The sequence below is a fragment of the Amblyomma americanum genome, chromosome 1 (assembly GCF_052857255.1).
Source record: "Amblyomma americanum isolate KBUSLIRL-KWMA chromosome 1, ASM5285725v1, whole genome shotgun sequence".
Lineage (NCBI taxonomy): Eukaryota > Metazoa > Arthropoda > Arachnida > Ixodida > Ixodidae > Amblyomma > Amblyomma americanum.
In genome coordinates this window covers 27,922,076-27,946,754 of record NC_135497.1, presented here as the reverse complement: position 1 = coordinate 27,946,754, position 24,679 = coordinate 27,922,076, and the positions used below count along the sequence as shown (strand labels likewise).

General features: G+C 48.3%; 2 protein-coding genes across 2 annotated transcripts in view; both read right to left on the bottom strand.

Annotated features, from left to right (window-relative positions):
• Nucleotides 1–1,013: 1,013 nt before the first annotated feature.
• The window catches only part of Vps8 (vacuolar protein sorting 8), a 201,730-nt gene continuing 178,064 nt past the window's right edge, over nt 1,014–24,679 (bottom strand). The window contains 3 exon segments of the mRNA XM_077645110.1: nt 1,014–1,277; nt 1,486–1,597; nt 14,811–14,968. Coding sequence (XP_077501236.1) covers nt 1,152–1,277; nt 1,486–1,597; nt 14,811–14,968 — 396 coding nt within the window. The 3' untranslated portion in view covers nt 1,014–1,151.
• On the bottom strand, nt 11,336–14,190 carry LOC144112022 (uncharacterized). The gene has a single exon (XM_077645102.1). It carries the CDS (start codon nt 12,886–12,888, stop codon nt 11,758–11,760), a length of 1,131 nt encoding a protein of 376 aa, XP_077501228.1. The 5' UTR covers nt 12,889–14,190; the 3' UTR covers nt 11,336–11,757.

Here is a 24,679-nt window from a genome sequence, read left to right as displayed (position 1 = left end):
GCGGCCTCGTGCAATGCTTGGTCTGATTAGAGGAGGGGTTGCACGCGCCCGGTAAGAACTTGAAACAGCCAAAGCTCACTGCCTTTTTTGCACCTGAATAAAGTTTTGCTTCACTGAATACATTGTATTTCTGACTTCCTCGCCATTGCGGCACAATTAAAGCTCGACTGCTTTCGATTTTCTCGGGTGGTTGTTTATATCGAATTACCGCCTATAACGAATTTTTTCGTCATCCCGCTGACTTCGTTATAACGAGGGATTACTGTATTAAGCAAATAAAATGGTTCCTAGCAAGAGTAACTGCAGGGTTGTCAGCAGCTGTGTTGACCAGTTCGGCATGTTATTTAAATGCTCCTGATCTGTTAACTCACAGAAATAAATTAATTTACTTTATTGATAACTTTAGCATGAAATTTTCAGCGTAAAAGTTGTGGAACGCATTGAAAAATGCCTGTTCCAACAGCTGTCTTCAAAGCAAGTAAATTACCAACGTTTCAACTGAAGATCGGCCACTGTCAGAGTGAACATTAATGGAATTGCAACAAGCTTGCAGCAATGGCAGCACATTTTCTGATTAGGCACGAGTGCAAGAAGTATTCGCATGTGGCATAAATATCAGTTCTGCACTCATGGCACAAAATGGAAATAAAAAAATATAAAGAAAATACCAAGTTAAAAACAAGTTCAGTGCAAATTACATCCATGGTAATTCAGATGATCAGTGCTTGTCGGTAGGTCTAGTGCTTTTTCAATTGTTGCATTTGCTTTGAACACTGCTGCCATGCACAAGTGTGCGCAGATTGCGTTTTGGCTGGGTTACGAGTGCTTTATGGAATGTGCTAAGCATAGACTTCAGCTGTGCTGCGCGTTTACAGCCAGCGTCCTGAGAGCATTTGTTCAACCTCCATCACCAGCACTACCTTACTTACCAAATTCTGCAAGTGCTTGCCTTGAAACAGCCGTACACAACTTGATCATTGTTAGCTTGTAGCGGTGGATACAATAGCACCAAGTGAAGGTATAATATTTTATAATTTCTCAGTTCTGTACAATCAATCCCAGCTCCCTTTGGGGAACAGGAGTGCAAACGGCCACCTGCACTGGCCTAGGCCTACCACTGAACTGCAGCAAGACATGACCGGGGTTTCCACTCAGGCATCCATCTTGATGTCTGGAAGGCGTGCTGGTGCCAAACGCAGCTGAAGGTTGTCCTTGAGCTGCATTGGCAATTTGTGCAGTGCAGCTGGCATGTTTTGTGGCGTTCGAGCAGAGACAGCCTGGGTGTAAAAACAGATAACTTCAGGCTTACAAGAATCACTGTTATGCATGAAATTTGCTCCATTTCATCCAGGACTGTGAAAGCACATTGTATGTTCATTCAAAATACCCTCATTCTAGCAAAGGTTCCCCCATGAAATGAAGCCATGTTCACTCCAGCATGCGACTGCCATGCTTTGGTAGAATAACATGGCTGAAGGCAAGCACCTGAGAGGGGCCCTTTCCACTGGCTGGTGGCCTTGATGTGCAGAGCTGACAGCAAGCCCGCTCACCAGGTCCTAGTGCCTCCAGGCAAGCTCCATGATAGCAGTGTCTGCAACTGAATCCCAAACAGTCAACCTCAACCAGCAACAATCCACTGTTTTCTCCCATCCATCACCAAGCAGGTAAAACACACTGTGTGAGGGGGAGACAAACAGCACTGACCACAAACACAGCATCTGCCAGCACGCACAAAAAGTTACCCCATTGCAGAAATGGAGAGCTATAAATTGCACTTTAAAACTAAGATTACAAGACGCGCACCAGCAAATTTTTTTAACAAGTTGAAGTTTGTCCATTCCAGAACACAAGACTTCCATTTGGGGTTTCCCATGCTACAGCCATATTCCAATGTCAAAAGCACAACCTTTTTGAAGTGTACCATAAGGTAGTCTTGCACTTCAAGGAAAGCATTGTCACAAGTGTTGGTGATGAGGACCATATAAGGAAAAGGTTTTACAGCCGCACCAAGGTGTTTACTTGACCTGTATATGCCAAAACTTCAGAAACTTGAAAAGATTAAAATATTTTCTGACATAAGATGTTTATTTCTCTTCAGAATTCAGAATCAATCTTTTATTAATAAAAGGTGCAAATATTATTCTCAACACAGACCTTTAGGCCATCTTACAAAGTAGGGTATTAGGCCGATTTGCTACCTGTTACATGTGGTAAAGCTGCAAACGTTTGATATAGACTTTAAAATTGCATTTCTTATGTGCAAAAACTATGTTTTTCTTGCAGAATCACAATGCAGTTGGTGGGGTCGAATCTGAAAATGGTGTCCAGAGAATACTGGCAGATATTTCTGAACGCACACAAGGCCCGTTCGATTCGCCTGCAGCTCCAGTTCCTGCAGTTCAAGTACAGCTTGGCACTGGCTGCTTCCCAAACAAATGGTCAAGTGCAAGCATGGTCATCTGCTAGCTTTGGCGTTAGCATCAAATTGCAGCCAGTAGAATGCCGACCACATCAACGGCCACCAACATCCCGAACCGGGTGAAGAATTTTGAAACAGCACATCACAGCAAAGTGTTGCCATGAATCAGCCTCGATGCAACCTTGCGGCAGCTAAGCAAAATGCACATGTATTCTAAATTTACTGAACACGATTGAGGTGTGCGTGCATTGAGTTACATGTGGTTTTTACAACAACGGGCGTCATGCTGCATGCACGTTTGTGCTTTTTAGTTAACATAACAAGCTTCGAGTAATATTATTATTTTATTGGTCTACAGGAAAGACTCTGGTGACAGGTCCGTCGAGAGGTGTAAGGTGCTGGCGAGGGCCACCATCCTCCTCCCTTCGTCATCGCTGTTGATAAGTGGAATTAGTCTCTTTGCCGTTTATCGCAAAGCGCAAGCCATCGGCACGCATAGCACTGTCTGCTTCCATGGCAGCTGCAGCTCCATGATTTTGACACCAACCTCTGAGGAGGTGCACAGTTTTCCTGAACTTTTCCTGAACTAGACCTGCACGATGTCTGCACCTTTCTGAAATGAATGGCGTCATGCAAAGGGCACCATGTTGCACCGCTGGAATAAATGGCGAAGTGCAGCACTGCGAGAACCAGTTCATGTAGTGCAGGTGAATCAAACAGACCCACAATGGTGCATAAAAATGAACCTACACACTACTACCCTTGCACAGGGAAAGTTTAGAGCCTCTTGAACCTACGCCAGCGAGTGGAAGCTCTTACAGTATTTTTAGAGTTACTGCACAAAAAAGCGATGTCCTAAATGCAGAACATTAGGCATATACGGGTTAAATCTTTACAAAAAGCAAGTTTCTTGCTTCATGGGTAGAGTGCCAAAGGCACCACCAAGCAAGGGCTCACGACGAATGTAAAGAAAGTAGACACCACATGAAAAAACTGTTTCACCCTCTATCTTGACGTGGCTAACCATCACAGATCACAAAGTAGCGACGGGAATGCCACCTAGACGCCCACGTGGCATTCTGAAACACTTGAAAGGTTCTTCTGGACCCAGTCTCGCGAGCAGTTGTGGCCTTGTGCTCTCGCTTCCTCTCGTGGCAGGTATACCGGAAATCTTGTCCTGCACTGTCACCTCCCCCCTCGGCAAGCGCCTAGGGATGGCTTTGCCCAGCGAATATGGTGCACATGGAAAGGGCCATCGTGCAATGCAGCAGTTCTCAGCATGTGCAAATGCTCGTCACCGATATCGCCAAAGTCACGCCTCTGCTCAGCCAGTAAGTCAGAAGCCCTTCTTACGCAGCCTTATACTTCTGAGGAATGCCCTGTTGATGTTTTGTAGCTAGCTGGTCCAATCTGTGTATTATTTACAAGAGGAATAAATAGCATATGAGTGTACACGCCTTATCGTCCCTCCCCTTGTTTCGTCGAGTACGGACCTCTCCAAGGTTAGCAGGTGAAAACTCCACATACATGGAGTGGGGTGGGGGTGGAAGACTGCCCCCATATCACCGCAACCATCCTAAAGCACCACCTCTGCAAATGTGAGGCTTCACAGTTACCTTGGCCTCCCAACTTCTACAGGTGGTTAATGCCTAATACAGTTGAGCCCACCTATAAAGAACCTGATGGTCAAGCGAATTACTTTCTTTCTATCCGAGGATCTTAGTAGGTGGACTTCTCATTTTACAGGCAGAAATACCAAGCCCAATGAAACTGGAGTTTGTTACAAAAGTTCGTTATGCAGGTCGGCTTCTTCATAGGAAACCAAATCATGGCACTTTCCAAGGCTTCAAGAGTGGTCATACTAAATGTGCCTCGTGAAGGCCCCGAGTGCCAACAATCAAGCTGCTTTAAGAACAGAATACAACTCGTGGTTAATTCGTTCATGGCAACTAGTGGCAGGTCGTCCCCCTCGTCATCATTATGAGATTCTCGGCAGTCAGGCATTGCTCGTACATCGTGTACAACGGCTTTGTCAGTTTATAAATTTGCAATTCCTGCATCATAATCCGCACCAACGAAGCCATCTCAGGCAAAATCATGTCCGGCAATCTGTGCATCAACAACACATTGCTACGAATCGACATGCTTTTAATCACGCGGATGTTCGACAGTATTCTCAGTTGTTCCTTGGCCCAAAAAGCATGCTTGTGGAAGCAACCCCTCACACGGCAGCGAAAAAAGATATCCAAAATGGAACATCGCCACCTGGTGTGTGAATTGCTATCATCATGAGTTGCATGATGAACCATGATAGGACATCCCAAGTGCGTGAATGACGGCCATGTCCTGTGGCTGAAACTTGCGCTTGAAATTTGGCGGCAAGAATTGTCACCACAGCCAAAGAAGGCAACGTGTACCTCCTGAAGCATCGAAGTGCTAAAGACTTGCCAATGACAAAGGGTGGCCGCCAGTCGCTGCCGTTCCTCCTCTTGCACAGTAGGATGCTAAAGCAAAAGCTTGCCTCGTCTTTCACCAGTGCAAGTGTCGCCTTTCAAGGCATTGAGTTTTCGACGGCAGCATTTGGTGAAACTGTGCTGTTTTTTTGGCAATGTTTTGCCTTCTTTTACTGCGTTTTTGGGTCCCAATGTTCTTTTCAGGGGACAGTGTCACGGGCACTCGGAGGACCGGAGACTATCTTCCCTCTCCGCCCTTACCGGAATCACGAGTTTTACAGTTCAGGAGAGCAAGCTGCCGGGCTAGTTGGTGATGCATGTTGTAAACTTGGAAGTGCAAAAAACCGGACGACGGACAGAGTAAGGGAACACAAAAAACGCTCGTGAACCTGTTTTTTGTGTTCCCTTACTCTGTCCGTCGTCCGGTTTTTTGTGCTTCCAAGTTTACAACACGAGTTTTACGACTGCAGAGAAAAGTGTAAGGCTTCTCCTCGTTCATTCTAACCGAGTTGTGCCGCCACGGTTGTTCGCTGTATCATTCATGGCAAAGACAAACTTCGCGGATGTGGCACACAGGGGCGAAGCACCACACCTGGCTCCTGCCACTTCCCAGGCAAAGTCTCTGGCAGGGCCATCCTCGCCCTCGGCAGACGTGGCCCTGCCATCCCTAAAAAGGGCCTGCTAGCCCCTTAGCCGGCCGCCCGCAAGGCCTGTACACCCATGGGTTCCCCGCGGGCCTCCAGAGCGTCTAGCGATGGACACAACTCAGAATTCACCCCTGCTGTAGCGGTGGCACAGCTCTCTTGAGCGAAAAAGAAGAGAGAGCCCCAGTAACAGGACCCTCAAAACCAGGAACATAGGTTTTTAATGCACTCCCAAAACTTATTCAACATGGCATTCCTAATTAGTTGGAACTGTTGGGGACATTGAAAAAACTACAGTGATGTGACAGATATTTTAAACTCGTTTTTTCTTGTGGCTTCATGCCTACAGGAAACTAATCTATGTTCTAAACATACAAAAATTAAAAAAAATGTAAAGCCTTTCAGTGTGATCGAGAGCAAGCGGGTAGGCTTTCTGGAGGTGTTGCTATTGTAATCCAGTCTGGTGTTGCAACCTGCCATCATCATCATCATCCTCAGCCTGACTACACCCACTGCAAGGCAAAGGCCTCTCCCAGCTCTCCAATTAACCCCGTCCTTTACCAGCTGTGCCCACCCTATGCCTGCAAACTTCTTAATCTGATCCGCCCACCTAACCATCTGCCGGCCCCTGCTACGCTTACCTTCTCTTATAATCCACTTCTTTACCCTTAAGGACCAGCGGTTATCTTTCTTTCGCATTACATGCCCTGCCCAAGCCCATTTCTTCCTCTTGATTTCGACTAGGATGTATGTTAACTTAGAAGCGATGCCGGCTACCGGCACTAATCCTTTCGGCTCTGGTGCCGAGTCATCCCCTGCTGACCGGTAGGGGGCCGACGACCTTGTCCCGCTGAAAACATCCCTTTACGGTCAGCGGAGACGGCAAATCCGATGCGTGGGAATCGATGGAATGCACATGCAGCCAGCTGCGTACGCGGAGTCACGTGCCCTGCACGTTCCAGGAGGTGCGGGGTCCACTGGGCTCGGACCGGTGAGCCCTGGGCTCCGCCCACCTGTACATACGGTGCCATTGCATTGATATTGGTTCAAATTGGGCAAGAGCTGATCTACTAAAGCTCTGCCCAATTATCGAAGGGGTTAAAACCCGCTGGAAACAATGACTGAGAACGAGCGCGCTGAGTCTCAAGCTCGGCCGTTTTTAACAACCTTTTTTTTAACAGCCCTTTTAAAACTGCCCTTTTAAACTGCCTTTTGCTCACCTGCTTTTTTATGTCGATCTTGTTTTGAATAAATCAATTTGTTTGCCAAGAAGTTGGAATTGCTGCCCCAACCGGCAACGTGTCGCTAGACGAGCGGACGAAGACCGCTAATCCCTTTGTACTGCTAACCTCCGTGTATCAATCACTGGCCAGCATGCCATCACCATCCACTGCTCGCGACGAGCAACCGACCAGCTCAAATTGGCCATACCATCAGAAGGAGGGCAAGAAAGTTAACTGGTGCCGTGACCAGGATTGATTGGAACCTCTTAACTGGTGCCGTGACCAGGATCGTCTGAGCGGCTTCCTGCAGAGCGGTTGGAGGTAGTACCTTCCTAAGATTGACGGGGCACAAAATCTTGGTGAGAAGCCCCGGGGACCAAAGTGAGGCCGAGGAGCGAGAGAAGCGGACCGAAGGAGCGAAGCGCGGCGACTTCGGCGGCATCTGTCGCTGGCGACTTCATCAGCCTGGAGGACGTGACGGGCACCGCAGTGAGAACCGGTGAGACTCCCACCCCTTCCTCCACCAGTTGAACGTGGACAGCGGAAAAACAGACACCGACCCAGTGCAGCACGAACAAGAAGACTGCAGAACACAGATGGGCCCTTTCCCGTTTTCTCCGGGAACGCGATGTCAGTCACTACCCGAGCACAGAAGCTGCGCGTGGGAAGTCAAAACGCTAGTGACACGGACTCTGATGGGGAAGACACGGAGAACGTGACGATTATGGATGGGCAGAGCGCTAACACCCAGGCGAGTGACAGCAGCCAGGGCAGCGCGCGCTTGAGGGAGCAGGAGCTCGAGATTGAAGCTCTTAGGCTAAAAATTCAGCTCCAGACGCTGATTCAGAGAGGTCAGGGCACCCCGGGAAATGGCAGCAGAAGGGAAAAATTGGGTTGGCACGCAGATGACCTAAGGGCAGTCTTCGCGCCAATGCCGCAGTCGGACGACCTCATTCCTGCATGGTTCGAAAGCGCCGAAAATATGATAAGGGCCTGCGAGATCACGAATGACATCGCGGGGCCAATTATAATGCCCTTCCTGAATGAAAAAACTCGGGCACTCGTGGCTTACCTGTTGGTCGACACGGTAATGAGTTTCGAGGAAATTCGGGAGCTAATACTCGCAGAGCTCAGATTGACTGCTGAAGAATACATGCGGAGGTTCTACACTTGTAGAAAAGATGCCGAAAGCTGGGGTCAGTTTGTCACCAAATTGGACGTAATGCTGGGTTACTACTTGCACAGTAGGAAAGTGAAAACATAAGAGGACGTTCGGGCCTTGATGGTGGCAGACTGCGCTAAGCAGACTATGCCGGACGAAATGCGCGAGTACGTTCTCCAACAGGAGACAGATAAGTGGTTGAAACCCAAGGAGCTTGCGCAACTTGCCGAACAATATGAACACAGTAGGCGTAGACGCCGTCAAAGGGCTGCAGAGGGGCCAAAAAAGTATGAGGCAAAGCCGAGCGAGCCATGGAACCAAGGAAATCGATCCAAGGACGAGCACAGGGAACCGCCAAAATGCTATGGCTGTGGTAAATTTGGTCACGTGCAGTGGAACTGCCCACAGAATAGGCCCAATGTAGAGTGTGGTAATGAGCGAGGTCATCACCGGCAGGACGCAAAGATGACAGCGAGAGCCGCAGTCGAATCCGTAACGCGAGCTGAGGTGGCAACACGAGGTTTGGCGCCAGTATCACGGCTGACATGGGTGGACCTCGTATGTGGGGAACAACCGCTCAAAGCGTGCCTCGATTCAGGTGCAGACATCACCGTGTTGAGACGAAAAGTGGTGCCTGAGGAAGTCCGGAAGCAGGGAAGTGGGACGGCACGCTTACGAGGTGCGTTTGGGCACACCGTAACAGCCGAGCTCTTTTATGTTCCACAGGGCTTGCCCACGGAAGATAGCAGCGCAGTCCCGCAACTAGTCACTTTACGCGCGGTTACGGATGAGCTAACTGGAGAGGTCGATGCCCTACGAACCCCGGACGTTTTCGAGGCACTCAAAAGAGAGCAAAGAGAAGCCGCTGATCTCGCGGTAAGGATAATACAAGCAGAAACCAAGATCGCACAACACGATCAGAACAGATTACGGGAGTTGGAATTTGAACCAAGCGAGAGAGCAGAGGAGAACGGGGCATCAGAAGGCACACAGCTCGCACCACCGCAGACAGACGAGAGCATGGCGGACCCTACGTTCGCTAGTGAGCAAAGAGGAGATGCCTCCCTGGCAGATTCTTGGTCACAGGTGCAGGCTGAAACGCATAAAATGGTAATAGAAGGAGGACTACTCTTTCATCAGGAAGTGTTGCATGGCAGACAGTGTCGACAGCTTGTACTCCCGCAGAGTCATCGGAAAGAAGTGCTGACTTTTGCACATGATATGACCTGCGGAGGACACTTTTCTGAAAAGAAAACTAAGCAGCGTATCCATAGTGCATTTTTCTGGCCTAGCCTAGCTGCCGACGTCAGACGGCATTGCCAAACCTGCCATACTTGTCAAACGCTTTCGAGGAGAAAGACGACAGATAGGGTACCGATCACACCGCTTACTTGGCCAAGGGAACCTTTCGAAGTGATTTATTTGGACTGCATTGGATCTATAGAGCCCGTATCAGCACGGGGACATTGATACGCTTTATGTGTTATCGATATATGTTCCAGGTGGCCAGAGGTGATACCGCTGCGTTCACTAACAGCTAAGGCCACGTGTGAAGCGCTTCTCGACACTTTCACGCGGTTCGGCGTCCCTCAACTGATTTGCTGCGAACAGGGAACAAACTTCACCTCAGCACTGGCTCGAGAACTCATGCAGCGCTTGGGGATAAACATGAGGTTTTCAACGCCAGAGCATCCGCAAAGCAATGGCATCACTGAGCGCTTGAACGGCACGTTCAAGGCGATGCTCAAGCACATAATAAGTGACCACGCGCGTGGATGGGACCGGTTTATTCCATGCATGCTGTAGGCATACCGAGAAGTTCCACACGAGATCACGGGAGCGTCCCCGTTTGAGGTTATGTATGGGCGCGTCACGCAAGGTTCATTAAGTTTCCATCAAAAGACATGGACAGGGAAATGGACACCTCCTACGGGCCTAAATAAGGCTATGTCAGAGTATCTGATCAAGCTGCGGCAGCAAATGGCTGAAGTAGCAGCTGGTGTGTTCCTCCCGAGATTATGGGTGCATTGTGTACGGTTCAGCAAGACTGCCATACCTAAAAAAAATTGGATTGAGTACACAACTCAGGCCTACGCCTCTTGTGTGGCGCATACAGGACATCTGCCACAGTCAGCCTCTATGCAAAATATGTAAAAACAAATGAACCTCTACTTGAAATTAGAAGAGTCGCTCTAACTTGTGCATATGTCCTTATAGTAAGGTCTCTACAATAGCAAATCTGCTATCCAGTTGTAACGAAATGTCCTTCTAGATTAATATTCACCAACACCTGATGTTATTGGCCACTGGTCTTGCGATTTGAAGAGATATGCCAGAATCTCAATACGCAGGACACATTACTTGACAGTGCCCAAAGACAAGATCCAGTAACGCCGTGGTGCAAGCTTCCTGCAATCTGCGATTTCGCTCTGACACAGTTCTGTAAAAAATAAACTCCACAACAAGATATCATACAAGCAATTGAGGAAGAATACGATGGCTTCACGAATTTTTATACTGATGGTTCGAAAACAGATGTTTACTTTGGGAGCACTGCGGTACGAGGAAACTGGGAGGAAATAGTATGACCTTCACAGTGTACATCCCTTTTCACTGCCGAACGTTGTGCCATTTGTGTGGCTGTAGAAAAAATAGTAAACGAGAGCCTTGCAAGCAGTATCATATACACAGACTCACTAAGGGTTCTCACGGCTCTTCACTCTAGAAACACAATCACTCTGCTACTTGGCGACACCACAGACAACATAACCACAGCCGCAGCTCAGGGGCAAAACATAGAACCCTGCTGAGTACCGAGTCGTGTCTGAATAAATGGCAACGAAAGAGCAGATTTGTGCGCTACTCAAGCTCGTGGCAAGGAAATAAAGAAAGTAAATATGCCTTTTTAAGGATTGCATGAACTTAGTACAAGGTAAATTAAGAAAATTGGCAGTCAGCTTGCAGCAACAAATTAATTAATAAACTAAGCTTGATAAAGCCGGTTTTAGGTGAATAGAAGTCATGTGTGCACCAGGAACGCTTCAAGGAAGTGATTCTCTGCTGTCTTCGAACAGGCCACACACACTTGACACACAACTTTCTGCTAACAGAACAAGACAAACCTGTGTGTGAAGAATGTGGAGGCAAACTTACAGTAAATAACATTTTATATTCTCTTGTGCGAAATTAGAAAACAAAGAAAAAAGTGCTTCATTCAATTTCATAACAAATGGATTCCTCTTCATTCAACACTGCTCTTAGGAGATAATACAACTGGTGACATGTCATGGTGTCTACCAAATTGTTATTTTCAAATTCCCTGACTTTTCCAGGTTTTCCCTGACCATTTCCATAAAATTCCCTGACCCACGTCTGGAAAATAATTTAGACCACTGCTATAAAGACGCAATATATTGCACAGGTAGGCATTGCACTCAAAGCAAAATATTTTATTCAGGTACATAAAACCACTTATCCACTATTGAAGAAGGTAAAATATCATTGACTAGTTGTTTCAGGCATGTTTCAGGGAGATAATTTCTTCCTCAAGACGAGAAGCCTGCAACTGTGCATCGCTGATGAGCTTTTGCTTCTTGTGTTGAAGCTCCTTGACAAGAGCAGCCACTCTCTTCTTCTTCCTTTCAGCATCTGATGCATCCAATCTCTCTTGCCTCTTTCTTTGCAACTCCTCCTTCCATCGGGCGTTGGCACCGCGAACCATTTGCATCATTGTGTTTGTAACATCAATTTTGGCAACCCCTCCAACAGCTGAAACTGCATCATACACCACTCTCTGTGCAATCAGTGACTCTTCTTTGAGGTTTTCGACAAGGCATTCTTTGTTTACAGAAAATCCTCATTCCACAGCTGCATTGCCATGAGACATGCAAAGAATTAGCTTGACGAACAAAAATAGCTCTTTATGGTCCCGTGAACAGAACTCAAACCAGAGCGCATCCAGCCTCTGTTCCTTTCTGTCAAAGCTCCTCAATGCCACCTGTACCGAGCTCAATGAGCATACCTTGACAGAGGAACGGTGGGTACGCTCAGCTTCCAAGCCAGTCATCCACTGGTGCTCCGTTAGCACCTCCAGTGCCATGCACAGTTTTTTAGCACCAGCCTCTGGGGACAACGCACTAGCAGGGTCCAAGCAGCTTGCACCTCTGGTCAACTTGTATTGCAAAGGTGACCTTTCCATCACCTTTTGTGAACACCTCTTCACGAAAAAAATACAGTCTTTTTTGAAGCTGAGCACAGTCAGTTGCGACGGTTTTGGGATCTTGCGAAACTCATTTTTCGCAGCAAACCCAATGTCGAATGCAGCAGCAGAAACCATGTTATCTGGGTTCTCCAAGTCAATCCTAAGCAGCTTGGAGGACGTGTTGGTAGCTTGGAGGATCTCTTTTCGGATGATTCTACCAAGCAATGACCGTAACAGGCGATCCAGAGCAGGAGCAACGAACGGCAGCATGGGCTTGTCCGTCTGAAATTCAGCCAGAAATGGCTCGAGTTCTTCAGCAATTGACAGCATAAAAGCCAATTTCACAGGCAGCATCCTGTCACCTACTGCCTTTTCAACAGTGCTGAAGCTAGCGCTTGCTGGCGACTTTTTTGCTTCCTTGGAGCATTCCACATATTTCAGTAAGTTCGGAATGTCAAGCGCTCTCGAGATCACCTTCCTATTCTCGAGCCACCTTACTGGGCAGAACTTCAACGGGAACACAACACTGCCCGTGTAGCGAGTGTAGTCTGCGCGACGTGCTGACGCACACTTGAAGAGATTATAGCTCCCACGAAGAAATGCTACCAGATCCCAGTGCGTTGCAGAGTGGCCTGTTTTAAATGCGCCATTGACAAGGTGGAGTCCACAGCTCCCAATGTCCAGGATCTGGTGACTGTTGTCAGCTTCTCTAAGTTCTTCCTTGAGGGACCTCAAAAACTTTAAGTTGACGTTTGGCCCGTCCATCGACACTTGTAAAATCTTCATTTGCTTAATGCCTTCTGTGGCTTCCCTAAAAGCAACACTCAAATCTTCTGCGCAGGTGTGCCCCAAGAAGCACGAAGTTAGGTAGCGCGTTTTCACAGTGGCATCAGTTTAGTCCCAGTACCTGATCAGTACATCCATCTGTTCTTTCTGAGTGACTTTGTTGAGCGACTCATCAAACGCAATCACCAGATAAGGAACGCTAGACAGGCTTGACAGCAACTTCTCTTGAAAGTATGGTCCAATACCATGACAAATGGTGTATCCCACTTTGTCTTTTCCAAGTTGCATTTTGGTAGCGATCTCACAAGTGGGGAACATCAAAGGAAAGAGCGAGGCAGAGGCTGCCGCTGATCGAAAAGATCCATGGGTCATTATAGTGTTCAAGCACCACATGATCTCGGCCTTTGTAACTTCGTTCTTCAATTGAAAGCTACGCACTGACGTCATCAGAGAAGGGCTAAGTGCTTCTGTGGCGGTAGTTGGAAGCATCGCCGCAGCACTACGACCACTATTGCAACCTCCGAACGAAATGCCCGCTGGTACCGCGGAAGACGAGCCCGCATTTGTCGCAGTCTCGAAAAATGAGACGACTCGGGTCTGGGAAACGCTTTGCAGAGATTTCATAGCAGCTTGATGCTTCTTACTCTCAACATGACTAGTAATCGCCCTCTTACCCATGTTGCTCAGGGAGAACTTCTTGCAGCACATGGTGCAGCGAGCACTATTTGGGTCATTTGGCACGGGTCTAATCCATGTTGCATGTGCGGAGATTTCCGGGTTTGTCCAATCAAGGTTGAAGGAGCATTTCTTCGACAGTGACATGAGCACTTCCACAAATATCTTCAGTTCAGGAGCACAACACAAAGGAAATTTCAACCTGAAGACCGAAATGCACGCGGTAGAGACAGGTGCGTGTGACTAGTTGCGATCACGGGGAGACGCGAAAACTAACGAACGAATGGAGTGCTATTTGCGCTATACACGCGCCTCTGGAAGTATAGATGAACAACGGCTGTACGATTCTGAGCTAGTTCTGCGTTATGAGTAGTAGCGCGCGCCACCTTGTATCAGTGATACGTACCTGCAAGCGCTGGCGGCGGATCGCGGAGGCCACGGCGTATGTATCATGCGCCGCGGCGGCCCTTAACTGTACTCAAATCCGCGCCTGACCGCGACTGCCGCTACTGGTACGAGCGCGCCAGCATATGTTATTTTCCCTGACTCTGCAATCTTTTTAGTAATATCCCTGACAATTCCCTGACTTTTCCCGGCGTCTTAAAAATCCCTGACAATTCCCGGTATTCCCGGTCGGTAGACACCCTGCATGTCTTGCGTTTTTAGCTTTTCAAGAGAAGGAGGATTTCTCGAGAAACACTGAATTCTGACCCACTTCTTCACCAGTGTTATAGTACACCTCAGCCATTTTCTCTTTCCTGAGAAGAAGGCTGAGGTCTTTATTTGGTTTGTTGGGAGCATTGAGATCCTTGCCTCGCCAAGGATGGTCATTGAGGTTACTTGGCTCTCTTTAAAGCATTTGGTATTAGTCACTTCTAAAATTTCTTTCCTTTGTCATCACAGGGTAGCACAAACTAATGGTTTAGGCCCTCAACACCAGTGATGATTTTTCACATTTCTAAAAAATTCTGCAGGAAACTTTTCGTATACCTTGACCTCGGCGCATGATGGCCTTAGTTACCTATGTGCCATAAAACCGAACACAACCCAACACAAACATATACGAAGCACCAATGACATATAGTGCCATCCAGTGCACAATACTAATGGATAATCTACTAACAATGAATAAGTGTAACCATTGTTGGCTCAGAGTGTGCATGAAAAACTGTACCACTCCATGAGCTGCAGGCTTGGGTGCTGGCAGCAGCAAATGTTCATGCATCTGAACTGACTGTAATGCTCACCGAAACATGACAACATCACCCGGCTCGGAGAACCCCTTGTTGCAGGTGGCGCAGGTGGCTGTGTGTGACACGTATGCCCGGTTGGCAGCTGCCTTCAACTGGCACAGGTGCAGGTGCACATCACTGCTCAGAAGCCGGCTGGTGGTATGCAGCAAGGCCTGTAGGGAACGATCCCAGTTACATCAGAGACTAACTGCACATCTGTAAAGCAGAATGGTGGGGTGGAGGGTACCTTTAGTATAAGCTTGCACAAATAATTGATCATTTCGAATATTCAGTCAAATATTACCGTATTTAATTTGATCCAAATTTCTAGTATTTGAAATCTCAAGAACTATTTGTCTCAAGTGAATAACATTTCCATAATGCTTGCTTCGTCTGGTTTCAGTTTGACGCACGCACTTCCTGTGGGACGGCATCGTGGCGTGCGTGCAGCTAGAAGCAACAGCTATGCAATGATGCAATCACAATTAAGACCAGCAGTTGGAGGCAAGTGGGCCTCAAAGGCTACAAAACGGCGCAATTTCTACTTGCTTGTAGCCCGCTTGAGTAAATAGCAAACAGAACTGCCCACAGTGTTGTCGTTGTGATCTCGGCACATGCTCCAGATGTTACCAGAAGGACAGCAAGTTTGCTCTCGCGTTACCTCTGGAGGGGAGATTGTACTAGGAAAACTAGCCACACTGAGTACGCAATGCCTTACGACCTCGAGCGTACCAGAAGCTTGGAAGAACACTAACACTATCCTAATTCATAAGAAAGGAGACGCCAAGGACTTGAAAAATTACAGACGATCAGCTTATTGTCCATTGCCTACAAGGTATTTACTAAGGTAATCGCTAATAGAGACAGGACCTTAGACTTCAATTGACCAAATGATCAGGCAGGCTTTCATAAAGGACACTCCGAAAATAGACCATATTCCCACTATCGATCAGGTGATACAGAAATGCACAGAATATAACCAACCACTATATATAGCCTTCACTGATTACGTGAAAGCATTTGACTCAATGAAAAACCTCAGCAGTCATGCAGGCATTGCGGATTCAGGGTGCAGAAGAGTCTTATGTGAAAATACTGGAAGATGTCTTTAGCAACTGCACAGCTGCCATAGTCCTCCATAAAGTCTAATAAAATTCCAATAAGGAAGGGCGTCAGGCAGGAAGACACGAGATCTCGCCAATGCTATTTACCGCCTGTTTACAGGAGGTATACCGGGGCCTGGATTGGGAAAAGATGGTGATAAGAGTTACTGGAGAATACCTAAGTAATCTGCGTTTAGCTGATGACATTGCCTTGCTACGTCACTCGGGAGATGAATTAGAAAGCATGATCAATGAGTTAGACAAAGAGACCAGAATGGCGGGTCTAAAAATTAACACGCAGAAAACCGCAGTAATGTTCAGCAGTCTTGCAAAGGAACAGCAGTCACAATTGGTAGTGAGGTGCAGGAAGCGGTGAGAGAATACATCTACTTAGGGCAGGTAGTGACCGCTGATACGGATCATGAGAGGGAAATAACTAGAATAAGAATGGGGTGGAGCATATATAGCAGGTTCTCTCTGATCATGAATGGCAATTTACCAATATCCCTCAAGGGAAAAGTTTGGTTTATGGTTGTGAGTCGGATGCGCTACCTCTGCACCTCACCTTGGCATGGAAGGCCGAACTGCGCTGCTCAGTTACTACAATGATACATGGGCTTCCGGAATCGTTCCAGAACACTGGAAGATCAGCCGCCTGGCTGCTCTTTTGAAGCCTGGAAAGCCTCCTTGTGAGCTTACCTTGCACCGGCCAGTTTCACTAGCAAGCTGCATCGGTAAGGTTACGGAGCGAATGGTGCTGGAGCAGTTCGAATGGTTTTTAGAGCAGAATGCTCTCTATCCGGACATGATGACCGGATTCCGGCGGGGACAATCTTCGATTGACAGCGTAATCGACCTCATGTCGACAGTGAAACATGAAAAACGTAGTTGCCGACTCGTCGCTGCTGTCTTTTTGGACATCAAAGGGGCCTACGATAATGTACTTCATGACGCCATCCTTGATGCCCTTGACGACATAGGTGCTGGCGGCCGGATGTACTCGTGGATTGTGAGCTACCTCAACGGCCGGTTCGTTTACATGTCTACGCCTGATGGAGAGACTACCTGTCATCAGGTTTGCCGTGGAGTTCCTCAGGGAGGAGTTCTCAGCCCAACCCTATTTAACGTGGCATTGATTGGACTGATGAGTGAACTACCCACTCACATTCACGCCAGTGCCTATGCTGATGATCTGCATCTGGGCTTTGGGTTCGACACATCCGCAAATGTGCGCGAGATTACAACCTGCCATGTCATCTACTTCAAGGTACCTACGACGTCAGGGTTTGCACTTAGCAGCTGAAAAATGTGCTATGGTCGCATCCACGTGCAAGTCTGTCTGCCGCTACCCAGTAACACTTCTCAAGGGGTTGCAATACCTTACGTCTCCCACCACAGATTTTTGGGCATTATCATTGACCGCGATCTGTCATGGTCGAAGCACATAAATATGCTAAAGAAAAGACTCACTCTTTTTTGCCACGTCCTTTGCTTCATAGCAGGCATTAAATGGGGCCCAACGGAGCGCTCCTTGCTAAGACTTTACTATACTCTCTTTATAGGCTACATTGGTTACAGCCTTCCTGTGTTCTCTACCATGAGCATTTCCTGCTTGCAGACATTAGAGAGCGTCCAAGCACAGGCGCTCAAGATATGCCTCGGATTACTACGCTGTGCCTCGAACAAAGGCACAACTGAGGAATCTCATGCGTCCCCAATATCGATTTAGTTGTCACACGAACCACTTCGTGTATATTTACGCGCGCTTACACAGCACTGCTTTCACCTGAAGATAATTTCTGGTGAGCGACCGGACAGCAGTTTTGCACGTGCATTGTGCTTCCATCGATACGAATTGCCATCAGGCTACGCCCTGCCGCATCATCGGTTGCAGTCACCATGGGTGATGGCTCAGCCTTCAGTATGTGTGCATGTCCCTGGCATAATCCAGAAATCTGTGATGCCGGTTAGCGGACTGAAGCAACTTGCTCTTGCCTACGTCTGGTCAGAATACCAAAACTGTGTGCACGTACACACGGATGGATCTGCGTCACCAAAGGCATCAACAGCACCTTTTGCAATCCCCACTCAGCAGACGACCCGCAGATTCATTTTAGGACACAAGTCTACTTCAACCGCTGCAGAGCTTGCAGGCCTTCTGGAAGCGATTCGCCACATCTGCGGAGAACCGCCTCAGGAGTGGTGCATTTTCACTGACTGTAAACCTGCGCTTCAAATTTTGGGATGCTTCCTATGCCACACCGCCTACCAAGCTCTGGCTCTTGATATCATTAGTCTCCTGTCATTTTCTCAGGAAAAAGGCCACCGTATAGTGTTTCAGAGGATCCCTGGACACTGCAGACTCGATGGAAATGAGGAAATGAGACCGCCGACGCTGAAGCAAGGAGCGCCTTCAGCAGTGGCCTGCGTACAACTGTGCCAATATCTAGACCGGACACCACTTGTCTCCTTTTGGAATAAATGAGGAGTGCGACGACTAAGTACGGGGCCCTGACAGACACTCGACACATACGCCTTAAACAGCTAGATCCGGCGATGACCTTTTCAGTTCCACATGGAATACCACGCCCTATTGCATGCATAATCCATAGATTACGTTTAAACGTCGCCTTCACGTGCAAATACTTGCACTTAATAGGACAAGCGGACTCCCTGAACTGTACCACATGTGGCGCTGAAGAGACTATAGAACATGTTTTAGAGGTGTGTCCAGCATATACAAGTCTACGGACACAAGGCCCCTCTCGGAGGATTTGACCCTCAGCGCTTGGCCAGATAGCTTGAAAACTGCACAGGTAACGCAAGCGCTCTCACGCTTTTTAAGTGACACGAACCTTGCCTCGTGTTTGTGATGTTAGAAACTGTGCCTTCTTTTATTTATTTATTTTTTCATGTTTTTTTTTTCATCTGCCTCCTTCCATCATCATCAACCCCCATCATGACCCTCCTTTTTTTTGCTCTTCCAGTTCCCAGTGCAGAGTAGCAGGCCAGATATTTTTCAGGCCAACCTCTCTGCCTTTCAAGTCAATAAACCCTGTCTTGGTTTATGGTTTATGGGGGTTTAATGTCCCAAAGGCACTCAGGCTATGAGGGACGCCATAACGAAGGGCTCCAGAGATTTTTGACTACCTGTGGTTCTTTAACGTGCACTGACATCGCACAGTACACAGGCCTCTAGAATATTGCCTCCATCGAAATTCAACGGCCGTGGCCGGGGTTGAACCCGCGTTTTTTGAGTCAGCAGCCGAGCGCCATAACCACCGAGCTACTGCGGCAGCTTTAAGAGAAAAGTACACAACAGCCGTATCTTACCAATAGTCACCTACGGAGCACAAATGTGGAGGCTAACAAAAAGGGTTCAACTTAGGATTAGGGCAACGCAGCGAGCCATGGAAAGAAAAATGATAGGTGTAACGTTAAGAGACCTGAAGCAGGCAGAGTGGGTGAGGGAGCAAACACGTGTTAATGACATCCTAGTCGAAATCAAGAGGAAGATATGGGCTTGGGCAGGACATGTAATGCTAGTCCTTAAGGGTAACAAAGTGAACTCCAAGAGAAGGCAAGCGATGCAGAGGAGGCGGCAGAAAGTTTCGACTTGATATTAGTCGAAATGAAATGTGCCTGTGTTCACTTTGGTAATATGGCGAACTACTTTTCGGGCATGTACTTAGGTTGCGTGAAGAGGTGCACTAGCTTTGGCAGCAGTAACTGCTATGTATTATGGGGGTTATTCTCGTAATACGCTCAAAGGGATAGAAGCAGTAGTCGCTTTCTAGCAAAAGCATGCCAGCCCTAAGTCAAAGCTGTGACCTTCAACTCGCAGTACGTTAAGTCGCCACCACAGCAGGTTCGGGCCAGAGGGGACAAACACGAGTCATCTACTCGGAAGAGCATTTATTGCTCATGAGCAATACAGTAGAAACAAACAAACAACCTACCAACCAACCGCCGTAGCGAGGGAGCGTTCCGCTCGCGTGTGGAGGTGAAAAAGCACAAAAGGGGACAATGCATGTGAAATGGCAGAGGAGAGATGTTCCGCTCACCTCGCGTGGCTCCTCGCTCACGGCCCGCGGCAGTCAAGTCACACATAGTGGCCGGGCGAGACAGTGACAGCAGCGGCCTTCTTTTGGAGATGCGCGACCAGTGCATGTGCATGGCTCCAACAAAAAGATGAGCGAGCCTCAGGAGAGCCTCCTCCTGGGCTGTGGAGAGGAGGTCTCTCCATTCTAAGTGAAAGCCTCCCCAGTAGCATTGCCGCGGGGCATGAAAGGAAGCGGAGGCGACGAGAGTGCCTTCCCCTCACAAACCTCCCAAACGGTGCGTGCATAACATCGCGTGATAATTACATGCGGCCATTACTATGGGGCAGGGGAATCACATATATCCCTACAGTGTGAAACGGATTATAGACTGCAGGGACTGCACGAGTCCAAAGCAAGCAACCACTTTTCATTCTTGTCAGTGGTGGTCGGAACATGTTTTTCTCTCGTTTCGAAAATTTCGGTCATTTTTAGTAATAATCATTCTAAAACCCGAGACTGAGAAAAATACAAAGTTGGCAGCACTACACAAAGAATGGAAGAAAAAAGGGAAGCCCATGCCCTCACACCATGAGCCGTCCAGAGTTGGCTGCTCAGTTCCAAGGCTATACAACAACAATGAGCACGCTGGCAGAGAGTGGGGATCGTTCGTTCCAGGTCTGTGACATAAACTGAGCAAACGACCTTGAAAACTGATTTCTTTCTCCCCTTTGTATAAAAGGATGGGGATCGTTCATTCCAGGTCTGTGACATAAACCGAGCAAATGACCTTAAAAAATTATTCTTTCTCCCCTTTATACTAACGATGAGTAAAACAGGCTGCCAGCCACTTTCTCTCTCCCTCATTTCCCTCTCTACCTGTTCGCGAATCACTTTACTCCGTTTCATACATGGGAAGCAACACTGCCAAAGCTACCCCACCAGTTCGCGCAAGCTAAGTCCGCACTGGAAAAGTAGTTCACCATGCAACCAAAGCGAACAGAGACACATTTCGTTCCGACAAATATCAAGTACTGTTACTGGCAAGCTCCTGCACTTCATTCATCTCTTGCAACATTTTCGTCATGCATCTTATCGAGACTTCGAAATGTAAGAAAGACATGGCGGTAGTATACGCGGCTGGTAAGGCGAGTCGCGTTGACTCTATCCGCACAAAAAAAGTAATGCGCACGCAGAGAGGATCATAGACAGAGGGTCCGAACACTGAGCGCCTCAAAACTTCGACTGTGATTATTAATGCTAGCTCTTTGTTTTATGCCACTCTGTTTTTGTCCAAACACTCACCAAGGCTTCGAGAGGAACAAGTGATGCGTGGCGGAGTAATACGTTTCGGCGGGTGCACTAGTTCCGCAGCCTCCACTGCGTTGCTTGTTATGTATGAAATGGAGTATAGAGACCCTTCTTATGGAGCCAAACTTTAAGCACTGGAGCTCCATGAATCGTTGCGGAAATGGGCACTGGCCCGGGACACGCAATACGTAGAACCCTGCTGTTTCGTTTTTCAAAGGACTGTTGAAATTAAACGCACCAGCGGCAAAACGTAGCAGCTGAACGCACATGTGAACACTGTGCCTGCTGTTTCTTTTTCTTTTTACTTCCAGTATGGGCAGTATGCTTCTCTAAAATTTGCATGTGGCTTTGTGGACCTCATGGTCATTTGCACGCACAGAATGTCCGAAAACACTGCAATGGCTCTTCGTCTGCCTGAGCTGTTGCTGGTGGAAGTGAGGCAGTAGCGAAGTGAGAGGGTGTGCGGAGTGGGTAAAGTTTGCGCACGTGTGCGTGCTTCTGTGCTGTTTTCAAGGCAGCTTCTTTAATTATACACAAACCTCGTTTACTGTAACCTATAAATAGCGCTTTTAAGTTGCAGGCAACAAGGCAAAGGTGGGTGACAGACACATGCCTCAGCACCCACCCATGCATCTGTACCATACAGTGCTGCCCACGCGCCGTTTTCCGCGGCACAGTTTCGTAGAAGTGCACTAACAGTGCACTTTACTATGCTAGTAAAGCCTGTTTCACATGCAAGCGATTGAGCAAACTCTGCAACAAGCGGCGTGGTGAAAAATTTCCAACTTCGTGGTACCTCGTTGCTCTGGCTGCTTGAAACATAATTCTTGCGGTGCGGCGGCTGAAATTTCCAGCATTTTTGCGTGCATGTGTGTGATGGGTGTCAGTGTGGGTGCAGCACGTCACAAGCTGCCGAACACGGCGGCGGTGACCATCATACCCGCTGCATACCGGCCCCCGCACCACCTCCAACCTGGACTGCACTCGCCACCACGGAAATCATCCATGCCATACAGGCCATCACCCGAAATACGGCGCCAGGCAAGGATGGCATCCAAAACCGGCCACTTCACAGCTTTGATTCTGACTCTGTTGAAACCCTCACTCAGTACTTCTATAAGATCTTGGGAAAAACAAACCTTCCCAGCAGACTAGACACATGCTGAAATCATTCTCATAACCAAACCAGGCAAGCCTTCGGATCTCCAAAATCCCACCCTATATCACTGACATTCTGCATCGACAAGCTTTATGAACATGCCATACCGAACCACCTCCAAACCTCCCTTGAAAGCACCAAAGCTTTCAAAGGGGGGTAAAAGCACACTGCGTTTAGCTTTCACCCAGACACAAGATGTTCTTCTTCAACTGCAAGAAAACCACATCTCTATTTTCGCACGTCTATTTTAGCCCTCGACATCAAAGGGGCGTGTCACCACATCAGCCATTCTTATCTTGGAGAACCTGGCCTCTACCAACTGTGGCCACAGTCTTTTACATCACCGACTGCCTCCGCAGCCCACTATTGGGATTGGCTCCATCTGCACCCCAAAGGCACACCACTGGGCTCTCGCCTACCCTTTTCAATGCAGCAATGCAATCTCTGCACCAACCCCCCTTTCGCCAACATCCTGCATATCCATCACGCCCTCTATGAAAATGATCTTACCATCTGGACAACCTCTGGCTTGTGCGTTGAGCAACAAGACAACTTGCCACCACCACAACCTAACCCCAGACACTCAGCTGGTGTCCGCTCAGTCTACTGGTTCTTCATCCCAAAACTCGCACCAAGGCCTGCCCCGTGGACCCTGTAATGCTCCTGCAAGAGTGCCCCATACCATCCATCAACTAGGTATATGCATCCTCGGCCTCCACTTTCAAGCCGATGACAAAGCCTCTTACAGTGTAAAACTCCGAAACACCGGGACCCAAGTCATGCGTACAGTTGGTCAAATTATTAACTGTAAATACAGCCTGAAAGAAGCTGACGTCATACGCCTATGCAGTGTCTTCTAAACAGTTGCATTACACACTCCATTCCTTACAGCAGTCTCACCGCCCAGGTGACTAAACGAACTGATGTCCTCATTCGACAGGATTTCAAGACCTCCCTGGGCCCACCCCCGTATTCCTCTACAGAATGGCTCTTTGCCGTAGGGATCCAAATACCCTTCAAGAACTCATGCAGGCACCCTCACCAGTGAATATGAGCAACTCTCCCTCACCCCCACTGGCCGGGCTGCCCTGCATTAATTTTCGCACCCCCCTTCCTGCATCTCAACAGGGCACAACCCTATTCCTTTTCCCATAGGCGAGAAAATAGAGGTTGATCTGACACCCTGTAACATTCATCCCGGTGCCAGCTGATGAGCAGCAGCTACAGGGCAATCTTTCTCCAACGACGATATGACGCACACAAGGACTGCCGCTACACGGACACCACCACGTATCCTACCGCTTACTCTTCCTGGCCTCACTCCCAACTGAAGATCCCACCGAGACAAATTTGTCACCGTGCTCGCCATCACCACAGGCACTAACTTAGTCCATGTGATGTCTGAATCCTACCTACTCTTCACTACCTCTCATGGGACATCAATCTATCCGACTCCTACAAAACCTGGGCAATGCCATGCCACAGGTGAAACTAATCTAGATAGGCCTGTGCGAATATTCAATAATTTCGAATATTCGGTCGAATAGTAAAGTACTCGATATTCGAGTTGAACCGCATATTAAGGTATTCGAAATATCGAAGTATTCGTCCCAAACTAATAACGTTTCTGGAACTGATGCTTCGTGCTCCGGGATCGCAACGGGGCACGCACGCAACAAAAGCTCCGACTCCGCGGTGCATACCTGCGCACCTGAGCGTATGATGAAGCCAGCAGGCGTGGCGCCCAGATCTGTACCTGCCAGGTGTCTGCAGCCACCCTACCCACGATGCGTATGTGCTGTAACCAGCACGGCACTGTGTATCAATACAGAGATTAAGCATTGCACGACCCGCTTTCACGCACCGCTAGTGCACACGCACTGATTGGTCCCGACGGGGCAGGCATGCAAACAGCTGACCGCCACCTTGCACCTTGTGGCGTCCTCGGGGCGATCTGCGCATGCGCAGCGGCTCCCTGTGGAATCGGATTGCTATAGCGGCCAGGGATCGCGCTATGCTAAATTTCTCTAATCTGAGGGCGTGCGGTTTTCTTGATTTCCGTGGAGTGAGTCTGAGCAGACTGGAGGCGCAGCAGACACTCTCCTCCGCTTGAAATTCATGAATCAAGCGTGACGGCGCGAACACGAGAGGAAGCCAGCAAGAAGCCGTCGCCCCATGAGGAAGCCGCCACCCCATGATTCAGATCCTACTCTTTCCAAACCAGTACTCGGAACCCCCCAACACTTTTGCTGAATGTTCCTCATCACCACC

Bases quoted from the DNA above. Each gene is read 5' to 3' on its own strand.
- LOC144112022 (XM_077645102.1), bottom strand. From the start codon at position 12,888: ATGAAGATTTTACAAGTGTCGATGGACGGGCCAAACGTCAACTTAAAG.